This window comes from Gossypium raimondii, chromosome 12 (assembly GCF_025698545.1).
Source record: "Gossypium raimondii isolate GPD5lz chromosome 12, ASM2569854v1, whole genome shotgun sequence".
Lineage (NCBI taxonomy): Eukaryota > Viridiplantae > Streptophyta > Magnoliopsida > Malvales > Malvaceae > Gossypium > Gossypium raimondii.
The window spans coordinates 49,764,116-49,782,399 of record NC_068576.1 but is presented as its reverse complement, the minus strand read 5'-3'; the positions used below and the strand labels follow the sequence as shown (position 1 = coordinate 49,782,399).

The 18,284-nt window shown below is 32.5% G+C and overlaps 1 protein-coding gene and 2 long non-coding RNA genes across 4 annotated transcripts; 1 reads left to right on the top strand and 2 right to left on the bottom strand.

Annotated features, from left to right (window-relative positions):
* Positions 1-3,289: 3,289 nt before the first annotated feature.
* LOC105764796 (uncharacterized) lies at positions 3,290-4,845 on the top strand. The gene is made up of 3 exons (XM_052625304.1): positions 3,290-3,851; positions 4,011-4,174; positions 4,726-4,845. Exons 1-3 carry the CDS (start codon positions 3,374-3,376, stop codon positions 4,843-4,845), a joined length of 762 nt encoding a protein of 253 aa, XP_052481264.1. The 5' UTR covers positions 3,290-3,373.
* Positions 4,846-5,254: 409 nt separating this feature from the next.
* LOC128035342 (uncharacterized) lies at positions 5,255-6,016 on the bottom strand. Its single transcript, XR_008191737.1, has 4 exons — positions 5,838-6,016; positions 5,664-5,756; positions 5,493-5,594; positions 5,255-5,332 (listed from the first exon to the last, which is right to left on the bottom strand). It is a non-coding gene; the product is annotated as an uncharacterized LOC128035342 (long non-coding RNA).
* A 7,311-nt stretch (positions 6,017-13,327) lies between these two features.
* On the bottom strand, positions 13,328-16,941 carry LOC105764794 (uncharacterized). Of its 2 annotated transcripts, none has more exons than XR_001124723.2 (6): positions 16,407-16,941; positions 15,341-15,464; positions 15,169-15,189; positions 14,297-14,391; positions 13,919-13,992; positions 13,328-13,678 (listed from the first exon to the last, which is right to left on the bottom strand). It is a non-coding gene; the product is annotated as an uncharacterized LOC105764794 (long non-coding RNA). The 2 variants fall into 2 exon arrangements; XR_001124722.2 differs by having other exon boundaries at positions 15,351-15,464; positions 16,407-16,935.
* Positions 16,942-18,284: the final 1,343 nt, after the last annotated feature.

Below are 18,284 nucleotides of genomic sequence, written 5' to 3'. Positions count from 1 at the left end.
TCCAATGGCTTGCTTCAACTTAATCTTTTGCCTTTCTCTCTTTCCAAAAAAAACTTCCGTGTGTCTTCTTCCCCCATCTCATACCACTTCAATTTGAACCCAATATCGCTGGCATTTTCTTTGCCCTACCCAGTAATCAATTGATTATACTTGGTGCTTTTAAACGAAAGAGAATAGTGTCTAAAGACTTTTGTAATAATTTGCTGGGGTAAAAAAAGCGATGGTGATGGGTTTCAATTGAAGCAGGGTGAGTTGCAAAAAAGGCAAAAGGATTGCTTTTTTGGAGAGAGAGAGAGAGAGAGAGAAAAGAAGAAACTGAGTTGTAGCAAATCGGTGATGGTTTTTGTTTCACTTGTTGTCGTTAATTGTTATTATTCTTACATGTCAGAATTAAGGATGAAAAAATCCGAAAAGCAATTCCTTGGAATGGAGTGGATTTTTTTTTTTTTGAAATTCTTTTGGATAGTGGATTTAATCCTTATATATAAACTATTAAAAGGGTAAAAATATAATAACGTAATATAAAATAATATATTTCATGTTTAAATATTTTTTGAAGAATAATATTTAAATCTTTACTTGACTTTAAAAAAATTAAAAATATTAAAGATAAATAGAAAATTTAAATTGAATCTGAGAGAGGTGAGGTAAGGCGGAGATGGATGTATCCAATATCCATAGAGATAGTAATGATTTTCAAAATTATATATCCATAATGGAACGGAACAAAACATGCTAATTGTAGAGTGATAGTGGATTTAACAATATCCACCCCTGCTTCACTCCATTATCATCCCTAGTCAAAATGATATGAAATCAAATATGGGCCTATGCATATAACAAAAAAATGGGCTTATGTAATGTAAAAGTACCATAGAAGGCTCGTATACTAAGACTTAGATTACATTTTGTATTCTTTTACTTAAAAAATTGACAAATTAGATCAAAAAGTAAGTTGGTCATTCGATTAAAAGTTCCATCCATTTCTATTGTTAAGTGATGATGTTGCTAATAAAGTAAGTCGGCAACAACACGCGGCATGTCATATATAACTCATGCTGATGTGGTATTTTGCCAAGCCAATATATATTTAAAAATGTATTTTTTTAATTATTTGAAAAATCAAGTCCAAGACCTAGACAACCATTTTTCCAGGTTTATTATGAACATGATTTTTCAAATAATTATTAAAAAGTAAATATATTTTGGGATTTTTAAATGTTTTAAATATTGGTTGACGTTGTCATGTCAACATGAGGTATACATTGCATGACACATGTCATTGTCTGGTTGCATCATCAACCGCCATCACTTAACAACTGAAATTGATGAAATTTTTAATAGAATGACTAATTTGCTCTTTAATCTAACGTACAGAGACTAATTTACCCATTTTTCAAGTAGACAACGCACAATGTAATCTAATCCTTAATACAGAACCTTCCATAACATTTCAACCGGTATGTAATAAATTTTCTCATTAAACTATACATGGAAAGTATTGTTATATGGAAATAAACTTTTGGTAATTGAAATAAAAAGAAATCCCATCCCAAATCAAGCCAGGTAATTAATTACTTCCAATTTTTATCCTAATAAGCAGCAAAAGCAAAGAAATTTCATAATAGGATGAAATGTGTATAATAATTTGTGATTCTGATTTTCTTTTCTTTTTTGGGTAGAAATTTGTCATTATGATCCATTCTTAGCAATTATGGTGGAATTTAGGTAACTCTTAATCATTGTTGGCAAATTGTTCAAATCTATAATTTCACTCCCAAATTTAGAATTTTCTTTTAGAAACAAAATCCAGAATTCTTTCATATAAAGGATAGATTATAATTAAGGTGATGAAAGTAATAGCTAGTTCATACCACTAAATTCATGACCAAAGATTTGTATATAATTAGAATTTGTGCTACAATTAAAAGCTAAATTTTAAAATATTAATTATATAAAATATATTATGGAAAAGTATTTAATTTTATATTTATGTAATGAAATCTTCCTTTTAAAAGAATAGATAATTGTAATCTTTTAATTACACTCATCACTATGTATAATATATAAAGCAAAAATCTAAAAATATTATAAATTAACAAAATTATTATTTATTGTTTATTATATTATTATATCAATGTTTTATTATTATTAAAGTTTGAATACTTTTTATTAAATTTGAAATTTCATTTTGTATGATGTTAAACTACACCTTAAATTATATATGCAATTTTGAGTTGGTATTTGAATAATATAAAGAGGTAAATATCAAAATTATATATAAATTTTAATTTCTGTGTAATTTGATACATAAATTTTGATTTAGTGTAATTATACACATGTTACTTTGATTGTAGTTCGAATATATATATATATATTTATATATATATATATATAACTTTAATTTTGATTCAATTATACACATTTAAAGAAATAAGTACATTAAATTATTTTTATTAGATAAATATAATTATTTTTGTATGCAATATGTAAATATAAAATGATATTATATCAATAATTGTGTTAATAATTAGTGAGAATTGGATCAAATTAACATTTCATGTATAAAATTACACAAAATCAAGTTCGTACATAAAATTACACATGAAACTATAAAAAATATTATTATTTAATAAATTTAAAAAATGGCAACGTAGCTATTAACCAAAGCTAAAAAGTAACCATAGTTAATGGTTAGATTTATGACTATATAAATAAATAGAAAATGCACCGTTCTTTCATATACCCATTAAATAATAAAATAGAATTATATTATATTACTTAGAATTCTCAAAATTCAAGTTTTGGGAATTATTTATTTATTTAATCTATTAGTTTAAAGAAAATATGCAAAAACCAAAATTGAACTGAGAATAAATTCTGTAATCGGCCTCTCTGAGTAAAGGGTTAAGTTTTCATCCATTTTCTTTGCATGTTCAGTATGCGCTTATTGTTTTGCTTTGCATGTAGTTCTCTTAGAATTCTTTTTCCAGGCATTGATGTATTTCAGTCACTCAAATCTCAGTTATGAGCTTTGAAATATACAATGTTTGATTCATTATTGTTTCCTCGTTCATTCTTATTACTTGAGTTGCAAAGCTACAAAACTTGGTGTCACATATTGGACTCAACAACCACTAGCATGGAAAATCCTAAATTTCTTATAAAATTTCAATTTTTTTATTTATTTTTGGAATCTTTTCTGATGTTGTGTTGTTTCGACAAATTCAGATAACTATAGAAGGAAATAGCAAGGAGTTAGAGGCAGCTCGAGAGTTACTCGTACAACTAAGATGGATTAAAACAAGGAAGAGGCCATTAGAGGTAAGAGATTGCTGAGAAGGATGTTGTTGGGGCAAAAAGATTTGTTTTGATGGCTGAAAACCTGTATCCTGCGCTCGATGGTCTTCCTCAGTTGATTGTTGCTCTTGACGTATACATATCTGCCGATGAAAAGATCAATGGAGAAGTTGACTGGTACAGAGTGCTTGGTGTTCAGCCATATTCCGCTGAGGACACCATTTGGAAACATTACATGAAGCTGGCTTTCATTCTTCATCCGGACAAAAACAAATTCGCAGGTGCAGGAGCTTTCAAACTTCTATTAGAAGCTTGGAGTTTGTTGTCTGATAAAGCAAGGAGATTTTCTTATGACCAGAAGCTGAACTTAAGGGGTGTTACGAATGTTCTACATGGGAAATCATCAATGGCAACAACAAGCTCTAATGGTTTCCATTATTCCTACAGTGTTAAAAACTCAAACATCGGTGATCAGCACGGTGCTACTTATTCCAATTCCGCTCCTCCTCGCTCAACAAGAACTGATACATTTTGGACAACCTACAGTTCCTGTAAGATGCAGTTCAAGTACTCCAGACCTTGTATCAACTTGAATCTTCCAAGTTTAAAGACACTATTCCGCAGGCATTCGGAACGAAGTAAAACCTGGGTGATTCCGAGGGAAGAGTTGTTTCATTTCTCTCACCAGGTCCCTTCTTATTTGGTAACAGGTCAAGAAGGTCTAAAGTCTTGTAAGGGCAGTTTGAAACTTGATCCAGTGGCTACTCCTTCAGAACTGCTTCAAGTTTTCACTGAAGCTCAAGTGGTGATCATGAAAAGAGCTCGAGAAAATGTACCGTTTGTGGATTCAAAAAGATCCGAAGAAAAAGAGCTGGCACTACACCAAAACAGGCTTTTAGCGGCGCCTTTTTAGGCCTTTAGGGATAAGCGCCGCTAAAGACCCTGATCTTTAGCGGCGTTTTTGGTATAAGCGCCGCTATAGACCCTGATCTATAGCGGCGTATAGACAACAAACGCCACTAAAGAACCGAATCTTTAGTGGCGCTTTCACTACAAACGCCGCTAAAGACCATGAGCTTTAGTGGCGCCTTTTCCACAAACGTCGCAAAAGACCCTAATCTTTAGCGACGCTTTGACCAAAAACGCCACTAAAGGCCAAGCACCTTTAGTGGCCTTTTTTTTTAAAAACGCCACTAAATTTGGCAGATTTGTAAAATAAAATTTTTTATATTTTCAGCCCTCCTGTAAAAATAAATCAGAAGAAATCATATCTAAACCAGCCAAAAGCAATAAATCTATATATTAAACAAATAATATAATAAATATCAATAAATAAAATAAATTCGTATTATTCTTACAAAAATGTTAAAAGTTAAAATGATAATTAAAAGTCAAAATTGAAGTATATTTACACGATAATCTAAGATGGCGGCGGTTGCGACTGCTGAAACATCTTCATCATACTCTGAAGCTGCTGTTGGAGTTCATCAAACTTTTGACGCTGCTCTGCTTCCCTCGCTGCAGCCTCTATTTCCCTCACTTTAGCCTCTACTTCCCTCGCTGCAACCTGTACTTCTCTCGCTGCCGTCTCTGCTTCTCTTGCCGCCGCATTTGCTCTAAGCTGTTGTTGGAGTTCTTCATACTTTCGTTGAACCTCAGCTTCTCTCGCTGCTGCATCTGCTTTAAGTTGTAACTGGAGTTCTTCATATCTTTTTTGAACCTCAGCTTCTCTCGATGTTGCCTCTGCTTTAAGTTGTGTAATTTGCTCAGTTGTTGTCGCTTGCATCTGAGCCATCTAGTCTCTTAACCTCTGAACCTCAGCTTCAGCTCGACTCCCCGAAGGCATATATTGTTGCGAGCTAGATCCAAAATATTGGGATGGGTTAACAAAAGATCCTTGAAATAGAACCCGACCATACCTTTCAGGACCCAAAACTTCAGTGATAACCCTGTTATCAATGTCGTCAAGATGAACAGAACTATCACTGGAAACAATCGCTTCGTACTCCGCCTTTTTATCCTTTAATTTTTCCTAAAAAACAAATCAAATAGTTAGGAACGCAATATATATTAAAAAACCCAATGCAATTAATGTACTTAACAATATTTGCATTACAATAAATGAAATAAATCATTAGAAAATAAACACTATAAATAATTAAAACAAGTGAAATTTTATTAAGCAAACGTACCATAATTTCTGCAGCTTCAGGAGTCATAGGGTTTCCATCTTTCTTCCTATGTGTAATGTCAAAAAGTTGAAGGCGTCCAACTTTTTGACCGGACGACAATTCCTACAATACAATAGTAAAAATATTAATGTAAGTAATAAATATCTTCCAATATTAAAAAATTGAAAATACCTCTGCATGAGCTACACACGCAAAACTTTTCGACCCAGCTGTGTGAGTGAATTTTTGTTGCTACCTACTTTTTTTTCCAACTTCTTCACGATCCTACATTATGAAATTATTAGTATGTTAATTAGGAAATACTATACACCAAAATAATTACAAAATTTTATAAGTTACACATACCTCTCCTTTCTTCGAAGTCCAAAATCTAACGACCTCTTCCCACTGGTACCTCAGCATTCCCGGCGGGACATTTTGTAATCTCTCGTCGAGTGTTGTTTTTGTCTTAAAATAGTCTTTCTTTAAAGTGCTCTTATGGTCTCTCCATCTTTTTCCCAATGCCTTCTTTACATAAGCATCGGAGACCTCTGAGCAAATCTCGCCTACAAAAAACACAACTTAAGAAAGTAAATGTAAACAAAACTTAAACCCAAGTATTATAAATGACATACACCTTTTGTTACCTTAATATTATCGAGAGCTTGGTTCTTGTTACTCTCGGGCACTTTATGCCATGACTCGAAGTTAATTGGCAACATATTTGCATTCCGTGCTAGAATGCCCATGTATCCTGCTAAAAGGCGAGCTTCTGATCCAACAGGCTGACCAAAGCTATTACTGGATACTTGGACACGCTCGACTGGATCTAGGTCGTATAAATCGCTCAGTACCGTACGTCCGCGACCTCTCCTTTTACCGTTTCATCTGAAAAATAAAAGTATTGTAATATACGAAATTTAAAAAAACACAAACAAGAAGTCAACACACATGTAAATTAAATGTTAAATTACTTTGAACGTCTATAGGTTCCTCAGGTGTAACCGAAACATTCGAAGATCCAATAGCAGTCTGTTGTTCAGTGCTGTTTGTTTCCGCCGAGTTTGGAGTACCTTGAACAATGCGGTGCGATCGCACTTTTCTTCTAGGCATTTTATCTGCAATACAAATAAATTAGTTAAAAACTTAGTATACAATTAGAATAATAATATCACATATAAAATAGTTGAAATATCATCATTCGTAAATGTAAGTAGATAATCGTAAAAGCTTACTACATTATAATTCGTAAATCTCTTCATCCGTATCTTGACGGACCCATTGAAATTGTGTACTAGTACTAGGGATGTTTTCGTTTAAGTTCTATTCTGGAAATGGCAAAGTTTGTGTTCTGTCGTCAATGTCATCTCTACTTCCACTGCCCATGTCAAACAAGTCTCTAGGGATGTTACGGAGTACAACGTACCAACCCTCATCAGTTGGGTCTTTTGAGTAAAAAACTTGTTTGACTTGAGAAGAAAATACATACGGCTCATTAATCAATTGTTGTCCTGTGTGAATCAATCGAGCGAAGTTTACCATTATGAAACCAAATTGATCTTGCTTGATTCCACGTGCAGTATTAACATCGGCCCAATCACCTCGAAATAAGACAACTTTCCATTTGTCGTAGTAATCCAACTCAATTATGTCAGTAAGAAGTCCAAAATATTCCACATTTCCCTCCACAGGATTATTGTCACTAGCACTAGCATAACTTGTAATTGAGGAATTAACCACTATTCCACAATTTTGCGTTCTCCTCAATCTCTCGCGGTATTTTGTATGAAATCTGAATCCGTTTATGATGAACGCACTATATCTTTTAACCACCCGATTTGGACCTTGGGAAAGCCATTTAACTTCATCATTGACATTCTTCCCACTCCAAACCTATTGAATGGAAAGTAAACTAAATGAGTAATTAAAAATGTAAAATCCAAAACATTATTATTTTTCAATGAAGCTCCTATTGCATACCGTTTGGCTTAACCATTCATGAAAAGTTTCTGTAAACAACTTATTGATATCTCGATGTTGTGTTCTTCGGGAGCGCGAACGAGATCTCAATATTTGTTTGTACTCACTATGTTAAAAATATGTTCAGTTTGTTAGACTATGAACAATTTTTAAATCTTGAATATTTATCAAATTTCTAGAACTTACTTGCGTAAAGGTTCCATTGCTTCGTGGTGAAACAGAACATATCGATGTGCTTGAACCCACGATAAATCATCTAATTCTGCAATTTCAACTTTACCGATTGGTTCTCCAAAAGTTTGGAACAAATAATTATCGGCAAAGTTATGATCCGTGAGTCCAGCATTTCTATTTGGTCTGTTGAACCTCGTTTCAACATCTTCCAAATATCTTGAACAGAAGGTCATACATTCCTCTACCAAGTAGCCTTCAGCAATCGATCCTTCTGGATAACGCTTGTTACGGCAATAAGACTTTAATTTGGATAGGAATCTAAACACGTTATACAACATTATCAAAAGTTGTAACTAAAGGCATATAGGCGAATGAAGGAAAATTTAAAAAATACTTCTTTAACACCTTTCTATGGGATACATCCATCGATAGAAAACGGGTCCGCCAAGAATTGCTTCGTACGGGAGATGAATTATCAAGTGAACCATAATGGTGAAGAAGGAAGGTGGGAAGATTTTCTCCATGTTGCATAAGGTCAAAGCGGCTCGATCCTGCACCTTCTGAAGTTCTTGAACATCCAAAACTTTGCCACAAATGGCTTTCATTATGTTGGATAGTTCAATGATACAAGACGTCACCTTCTTGGACATACAACATCGTAGAAACAACGGCATTAAATCTTGCATCAAGATGTGATAGTCATGTGATTTCAGCGAATATAATCTTCGATCTTTAACACTAACACATCGAGATATATTTGATGCATATGCATCTGGAACCTTTATATCCTTCAACACCATGCAAAATAGTTCTTTCTCCGTCTTGGACATTGAGAAAATAGAAGGCGGCAACCGATATTTCCCATTCGGAAGTGGATTGGGATGAAGATCAGGCCGAATTCCCATTTGGACTAAATCAAGTCGACTCTGAAGATTGTCTTTTGATTTTCCGTCGACGTTCAAAATTGTACCCACAATATTCTCGCACACATTTTTCTCAATGTGCATAACATCAAGATTGTGTCGTAAAAGGTGGTGCTCCCAATAAGGCAACTCAAAAAAAATACTTCGTTTTTTCCACAAGTCCGCCTCATTAGGATCATCCTCTTCATCGGAGTTGTCATCAGCTTCATCATTTGATCTTCTATTTCTTTGCGTGTTTGCCGGTTGATTCATCTTCCCGTAAATGAAATTCATATCTTGCAACATTAACAAGATTTCAGATCCACTTGTCTGCGAAGGAGCATCTCTGAACTCTTCAGTACCGTCAAATGCTGAACTATGAGATCTAAATCTATGATTTTTCGGTAACCACCGACGATACCCCATGTAAGAGAACTTCTTCCCATTGTATAACCATTGCGAACATGTTTGTGCAGCACAACAAGGGCACGCATAACGACCCTTGGTACTAACTTATGTAATTTAAGTATAATATTAATGTAATTTAAGTTTTAAAAAAAACGCCTCTATTGTATTCACATTTGCGGCGTTTTAGACAGAAACGCCACTAATATTTTAAAGCACGTAAAGAAACGGCGTCGTTTTAATAAATTATAGTGCCTCTTGTGGCATTTTCTGAAAAAACGCCACAAAAATTAATAACCTGAATTAAACCGGCGCCGTTTTTACAAACACTTATATATCCTTGCGGCGTTTTCAATAAAACGCCAGTAATAGATTATATTCTTCCACTGAAACGGCGCCGTTTTCCAATATTTTAAATTTTATCCATAAACTGAAACGACGTCGTATCAAAACAGCTTGGAATTCTTTTGTGGTGTTTTTTATAAAAACGCCGGTAATGTCCACCTTTAGCGGCGTTTTTGGCAAAACCGCCACCAAGGAATTTAAATTCTATTACCAAATCGGTTTCGTTTTGGAAATTTTGTATATATATTAGCGGCGTTTTTTCTAAAAACGCCACTAAATTTCACATTATTTGTTTATTTATTTTTATTGTATTTTCATTAAAATTTTTAGTAAATAATTATTAAAGTTTAAAGTAATCTTTAAAAGTTTTTGATAAAATTAACATTATTAGTTTTTTTATTTCCTTTTTATTTTTTTTATTTTTTCTTATATTTTGGTCCAAATTAAATAATTAATTACATATATATATATATATATATATATTCATATAAAAAATATCAAATTGTTAAGGCTAAATATTTTTCAGACATTTTAGTATTAATTAATTGTCTCATTTAACAAGTCTCAAATAAACCTTGTATCAATTAGTATGGTAGTGACGAAAAATTGGGGAAACAAAACCGCGCGGCCGAGCGGTCAATATATAAATTAATATATTTTAGAAATATATACTCATAATTTAAATATATTTATTTTATTATTAAGAACATATTTAATATATAAATTAATAAAACTAATTAATCTGAGCTTAAACCTTAATCTGATCTAAACCCTTAAATCACTAACTCTTAACCCTGAACCACAAACCCCAAACCCCTAAACCCTAAACATTATTTAATATGTAAATTATAAAACACTAATAAATCTAAATCCTAAACCCTAATTGGACCCCGAATCACTAACCCCAAACCCCTAAACATTATTTATTAATATATATAAATTAAAAAAACTAATTAATCTAAATCCTAAACCCTAACTCGACCCCGAATCACTAACCCCTAACCCCTAAACATTATTTAATATATCAATTAAAAAACACTAATTAATCTAAATCCTAAACCCTAACCCTAAATCCCTAACCCCTAAACAATATTATTTAATATTATATAATTTAATATATATTACTTAGTCTAAACCCTAAACTCTAACCTAACACCGAATCCATAGACCCTAAACTTCTAACCTTTAAAGGTCAAATTAACCTCTAACCCCTAACCCCTAACCAATAAACCCCCTAATTCCATATTCTATATATAAACCTTAAAATTGTAACTCTTAAACCGGCCCTAATTAATCCTAAATTAACCATATATTTATACCCTAAACTATAATGATAATTAAATTAAATATTTTTAAATTAATACTATCGTATCTTTTACAATTATATTTGAAATTATTTAATATATACTTTAAAAATCAATCAATTATGTACCCAAAAAATTTTAAAATAATTTTAAATAATAGTATTGTAATTTCTCCATTTTTAACATATATTTTTCTATGTTTTTTTTATTTCAAATTATTTCTACGTGTCATTATTTCAAATTTATTCATTTTTAACAAATATTCAATTAAAAATAAATTGGATTTTAATTAATATAAATAAACAAATTACATAGCAAATAGATAGATAAAATGTTTTTGCGGCGCTTTTTAAAAAACGCCGCTAAAGACCTGAGCATTAGCGGCGCTTATTCAGAAACGCCGCTAAAGACCCCAAAAACTCAGAAAACGGTGCCGTTGGGCTTAGGCTTTTTGCGGCACTTTTAAAAAAACGCTGCTAAACACCTGAGCATTAGCGGCGCTTTGAAAAAACGCCGCTAAAGACCCCAAAAACTCAGAAAACGGTGTCGTTTGGCTTAGGCTTTTTGCGGCGCTTTTAACAAAACGCCGCTAAAAGACCTAAGAATTAGCGGCGCATTACAAAAATGCCGCGAAAGGCCCCCAAAAATTCAGAAAACGGTGCCGTTGGGTTTAGGCTTGTTGCGGCGCTTTTAAAAAAACGCCGCTAAAGACCTCAGCATTAGCGGCGCAGTGCAGAAACGTCGCTAAAGACCCCAAAAACTCAGAAAACGGTACCGTTGGGTTTAGGCTTTTTGCGGCGCTGTTAAAAAACCGCCGCTACAGACCTGAGAATTAGCGGCGCTTTATAGAAACGCCGCTAAAGACCCCCAAAAACTCAGAAAACGGTACCGTTTGGCTTAGGCTTTTTGCGGCGCTTTCAAATAAACGCCGCTAATGCTTATTTTTAGCGGCGATTTTTAAAAAACGCCGCGAATAATCGACCCTTACCGGCGTTTTCCTAAAAGCGCCGCTAATGCTTGATTTGTAGTGGCGTTTTTTGTTTAATCGCCGCTAAAAGCCAGTTTTGCTGTAGTGTGGTTGAGAATGACCAAGAAATGAAACCAAATATTACCAAAGAAGGTGTTCGAAAAGTTGTTATAGAAGAAGATATCAAGAAAGAAAAGGAAAACGAAAAACTGGGGCTGCTTGTTTACATTAGGCGACAACAAAATAAAACCCCACAACTAGGGAAACATTTTGATGAATAGGGATATTGCCCTTTTTTCAATGGTAGGAAAGAATGTGCAGCAAAAACAGTACAAGTCTAAGAACATAGAAAGTTTCATAGTTTTTTTCTCATCAGCCTATAGCCCTGTACAAATCAGCAAAAGCAGCAAACAGACGGGATAGGGAAAACTCACATCAAAGCTGTGTTCAAGGTACATTCTGTGAACATGAAGAATGCCTTGAACATCAGCACAGGTTTTCTTTGTTTATTTCATTACATGTTTATAGGAAAATGGACTAATTGGTTAGCAAACTAGTCAAAAACACCTGCAGGTACTGGTTTTCCTGTTTTTGAACCCAGAGTACTTGGATATGTTACAGCTTTTACATTTTCATTTTGTATCAAATCCTCCATGAATGTCCTGCTATTTTTGTTACCATAATTGTCTGTCATTGCCATATATATACCCTGTCAAATATTTAAAATGTTTATATATAAATTTTCGAGTGAGTCTCGAATTTAGTGGATTTGATATTTGTCAGATTATATATTTTGATTTTGTTTCAAATCCTCGATGAATATCTTATTATTTCTGTTACCTTAATTACTTGTCATTTCCTCATTATTATAGCTGTCAAATATTGGTTAATTGCCATGTATACGTGTCAAATATTCAAAAACATGTACCTCAACATGTTTACAAGGTTGGTTAAAGTTCACAATAAGTTCTTGAATCATATTAAAAACTTCATTTTAGTCCCTATTAAAAACTACATTTTAATCTCTGATGTTAAGTTTTCCATTTGTGGCTGACGTGGCTGGTTAATGTGGTAATAAAAATATTAAATTAAATTAAAATCCTGCTTGTAAAAGAATGAATTAACCCAAATCCATGGGCTCATAACGATACCCGTCTAAAATTTCAATTTTTTCATGTTAATTCACTACACCAAAATAGGCTTTTAGCGGCGCTTTTTTAGGCCTTTAAGCGCCGCTAAAAGTATTCAAAAAACGCCGCTATTGAATGCGTCGCTAAAAGTCATGACCTTTAGCGGCACTTTCCCACAAACGCCGCTATAGACCACGACCTTTAGCGGCGCTTTTTCCACAAACGCCGCTAAAGACCAGGACCTTTAGCGTCGCTTTTCCCACAAACGCCGCTAAAGACCATGACCTTTAGCGTCGCTTTTTCCACAAACGCCGCTAAAGACCAGGACCTTTAGCGGCGCTTTTCCCACAAACGCCGCTAAAGACCATGACCTTTAGCGGCGCTTTCCCCACAAACGCCGCTATAGAACAAACTTTTAGCGACGCTTCCCGCAAAAACGCCGCTAAAAACATATCATGCAAAAAAATTATTTAAATCAAATAATATTTATTTTTATGATAATATTATATTATGTTTTATTTTTTAAATTTGATCTTTAAATATACTTTTAAGGATAAATAAAAAAATATTATTTAAATTAAATTTTCTATGAAAATGATAAAAGAAGGCAAATAAAGGAAGCTTAAATAATAATAAAAATTAATAAAAGTGAGAAAACGTAAATAATTAATAAAAATTAAAAATTGTAAACCTCAAAATTTTGGTAAAATCAACACCAATGCAATGCAAGCCATTGTTGAATCTAATACAAGTGAAGAAACTAAGATCCTAAGAAGAGAATCCTATTTTACTAACAGCAGTAAAATATCCATACTTTGTCCAGTATTTATATCGAAAAATCAGATAAAAAGAAGCAATCTCTTTGCACACCATTTCAATTCCTAGTAAGGCCTTCGAAAGTAGTTGATGAAAGCCGGCATACACATCCGATCAATCAGCTTTCAGTTTCAAAATTTCCTTGGCGGTCCTTAAACGAAAATAGGGCATAGGGCATGTGTTCCTACATAAGCATGGAAAAATCCAACTCAGTTCAAAGACAAATAACTAGATATCGTGTTTCAAACGAATGAATGTGCATGTGAGAGTATCTCCAATATGTACTTCTGCTTTTGTCATATATTTAGGCAGATAGACAACAGATTTTACATCCCAACTACTGCCCTGAGTACTAGAGTTTAATCACAAAAAAATCAAAATAAAACATGAACTACAAGGATAAAAAATTGTTCCATGGACTTACCTGCTCAAAACAAAGACTTAAGCCTCTGCTATAGAAGTTGTTATAAAGAATACATAAACATGCCACAATCAAACCTGTACATAGAGAAAACTGTTTAGGGGGAACAATTCAAATTCTAACACAAAAGGCATATGACACCACGAAACTAGCAGTGCAAATTAATAATTGAATTCACCAAATATTTGGAACCAATTGCAATAAATATTTAGTATATAATCTAATATATATATACACGTAGACAAACCTCTGTCTGTTAGAGTATTTTGAAGTATTTTGAATAATCTAATATATATATATAATCTAATATATATATACACGTAGGCAAACCAATTGCAATAAATAGTTAGTATATAATCTAGTATATAACCAAAAGCAAACCTCTGTCTGTTAGAGTATTTTGAAGAATTTTGAGCAGACTCCTCACACAGGGGGTTTGAAAGAGTGGAATCAACTCCATCAGATGTAGATTGGACCTACACAAGTAGGCAACCATCATGAGACATTTGACTATAAACAAAGTACAGTACATTTAAGAACAATCAAGAGCTGGAACCAATAGATTATGACATTTAGATGACACGTTATTTCAAATTCAGAACTTGAATGTTTAGAAGAAACCAGCAAGATGCTCGCATGAATATATCCAGAGATTGCATGGTTAGGGTTTACATAGTAAGAAAAAAGGAAGGGAAAATGTGTTTGGAAATCATAAAAGTTAAACTGCTAACTGTGTTGACTATGCACATTATACCAAATAGAACATTTTACAATCCGTTAAGCTGAGTTATAAGAAGCTAGAGAAAAGAAAGGTAGTAGCAGCCAGCCATAGAAGACTCTCTTATTTTCTTTTAGCCTCTTATTTTTTCTATTTTAATTATCAGTCCCTGCTTTTTTATTACATGGGGGGTTTTATATTCTACTTTAAATTTTTTTTTACCCTGGCACGGTAATACTGGCAGTATGGGAAAGAAGGGAAGTTGGTTTTCTGCAATTAAAAAAATTTTCTTTGCTGCTCATAGCAATTTGGTGTGACGTTGTTTTATCCCTAAATTTGCTGCTCATAGCAATTCGATTCATACTTTAAACTTTACTATGTATATTTGTAAAGTTGATAATCACATTCATTCATACTTTGCTGCTCATAGCAAGCACCTGCTACAAGACACTTTAATGAGGAATAAATCAAGGAAAATATAACAAAGGTATCCATTTACGATTCTTCTAAATCAATAACTTTAATAGCAACTTACTTGTTCAGTTCCTTGTCAAACCTGAAAATAAGGAAAGGCATCAGCTATCCATCTCATTTTCATTAATCATGATTCATGATTTAAAAAGCCAAAGCATATGCAACATGATTACAGGTAAGAAATGGGCATATAGATGTGTTGCAGTACAATTAGAAGTAATATTGCTGCGTACAAGGGCTAACCATAAATGAGCCTCTCAATCAACTGCTTAGCACATGCATGGACCACCTCTGCTTCTCAATTGAACCAAAAATGCAAGGGGAAGTATCTTCCTTAAGAACATAGTAGGCAGGATCCTATATCACATAAATTAGAGAATGAACATATTAATAACATCTATAAATATGGGAGGGGAAAAGGAACAATAACGCTAAAGGAAACTTAAAAATTTAAAGGAGAAAAAAACAAAAAAAAGCATAATAAATCATTCTCAGCATCACCACAGATTTAGCCATACACATAAAATACGTCTAAAAAGCAGATTGCTTGATAAACAAAAGTCTTTTAAAAAATGGCATAGTTTGAACCCTTCAGCCTCATGAAGCAAACAAATTAATAAAAGAGCTTTTCCAAAAGTCTCCTTTTTTTTTATATAAAAAAAGGTCTCTTACTTCAGTACAAGCACAACTAAAACCAAAATAAGATAGCTTCTTATAGTTGGTGTTAAAAACATGACTGACAAAGAAAGAAAATAAATGATAGTCAACAAAATTTAAAAACTTGAGAAGAACATATCAATAATCATTGCAGGAATAAAGATCTCGCAAGGCTTGACACTGCTTACGCATAAAGGGGCTGACCAGCAAATAAAATTGGCATAACTTGTTATAAACGACTCATAGGTACAACTTGATAGACTAAGTAAGACCTCATTAACCGTTCAACTATCACAGTAAGCTGCTATTACATTGAACCAAACAACCACATAAACTCCCACCAACGAGCCTCCATTTTTTTAGGAGGGCGTTGACCAATGTCTGCTGATCATCCAATTTCAAGATTCATTCATTTAAAATAGCTTGACATTTCAGCTCAACACCAACTCCAAATTTTTTTTTCCTACTAAAATATTAAACATATAAATAAAAAAATAAACATTGAATCTTTCACATAAAAAGACCACCGAAAGATCTATACAAAACCATACATGTTACCCTGTTAAAAGCAAAGCATAGATGTAAAATCCTTTTTCAAGAGATACTCAATTAAGTTATTAAAAAAGGAAAGTGAAAGGTTACCTGACGGAGAGGAGAATCTTTAGGAAGAAAGCTTCCAATAGTTTTTCCATACACTTCACAAGTAGAGAAGTGAATCAGACGCTTGTTGTTCTCTGAACAGTACTTCACCTATCAAACCACAAAAGTTCACAACATTGATTTCAACTTCGATCTCAAAAAGCTAGTAACAATCAAATCCCCCTCATTCACATCGACATCAATCTAACTAAAAGAGAAATAAAATATGACAAACAGTTCCTTCTGCTTCTTGTAACGGAATGGATGACGGAACACGACGCAAGCTAAGGGCGCACCGCGACCTGGGTCATGGATAACATCGGTGACGAAGCTTTTGAGGTAGTCGTTTCGTTCACCGAAGTCGAGGCTGCGAAATTGGGCGGGACCAACGGAGATGCAGAGGGCTGTCGATTTGGGGAAATTGGGGGCAAAAAATAAAGGAGAAATGGTTTGGGAAAAATAAAACGGGGAAAAAAGAAGAAAGATTTCGGGTGGGATTTCATTTGAAATTTTGGGGAAAAGAAGGGGGAAAAAAGGAGGGATTTTATAAAAACGGCGCCAGTGGAATTTTATAAAAAAGGAGGGATTTTATAAAAACGCCGTTGATGCTTATATTTTCTTTATTTTATTTTGAACAAAACGATACTGTTTTGTTATATTAAAAATTTTTTATTTTGTTTTTTTATAATTTAATTTTTTATAAAATAAAAAAATCAAGTACTCTTAAAATAATATTATATATTTTAATAAGAAAACAAATGATAAAATGACTGTAATTAATTATTAAGTTAGAATTATCTAAATTAAATAATTACCTATATATCCATATCATTTTATCTCATTTTTATTTTCAGATTTTTTTTCATATAATTTGGTCCTATCCAAATTAAATAATTAACTATATATCCATATCAAATATATCAAATGGTTTAGATTAAATATTTTTAAATATAAAAGTATTAATTGATTGTATAAAATTGTATCATTGAACAAATTTCAAATAAACCTTAAACCCTAAATTAGCCATTCAATATACATAAAGTCTATCTATTATATATCTCTTAAATAATATAAACTATACTCATAATTTTAATATATTAAATTTATTATTATCTCTTTTACAATTATATAAGAACATATTTAATATATAAATTAAAAAAACTAATTAATCTAAACCCTAAACCCTAACCCGACTCTTGAATCCTTAAATCATAAACCCTAAATCCCTAACTCTTAACCCTTAACTCTTAACACTTAAACCTTAAATCCCTACCATTAATCCATAATCCCTAAATCCATATATAATTATTTGATCACAGCGGAGGCAAGACAAAACACGCAAAAAACTAAATTGGATAAAAAAACTAAACCGAGCACTAAAAATACTGAACCAGGATGGGATAAGATGGGGATATCCTTGGATATAGCTTATATAGATTTTGAAGAACCAAATTAATATTATCTCTTTTACAATTATATAAGAATTAATTAATATATATATTAGAAAATACTAGTTAATCTAAACCTTAAACCTTAAAACCTTAAACCCATAAACCCTTAACACATAACCTCTAAACCTTAAACCCTAACTTTTAAACCATAAACCATAAACCATAAACCATAACCCCTAAACCCATAATCCATAAACCTTAAAACGGTAACACCTAAATCTTAAACTCTAAACCATATACCCTAAACCAAAAACCCAAAACTATAGTGATAATTATTTCAATATTTTAAAATTAATACTATCTCTTTTACGATTATATAAGAAATTATTTAATATATAAATTAAAAAATTAGTATTGTATCCAAAAAACTTTAAAATTATTTTAAATAATAGTATTTTAATTTTTCCATTTTTAACAAATATTTTAAATT

Excerpts from the sequence above, each read along its gene's own strand:
- LOC105764796 (XM_052625304.1), top strand. The coding sequence starts at position 3,374 with ATGGCTGAAAACCTGTATCCTGCGCTCGATGGTCTTCCTCAGTTGATT. Across the intron at positions 3,852-4,010 it reads TTGGACAACCTACAGTTCCT|GTCAAGAAGGTCTAAAGTCT; the intron begins GTAAGATGCAGT and ends ATTTGGTAACAG. Across the intron at positions 4,175-4,725 it reads GATCCGAAGAAAAAGAGCTG|ATGGCGGCGGTTGCGACTGC; the intron begins GCACTACACCAA and ends CGATAATCTAAG.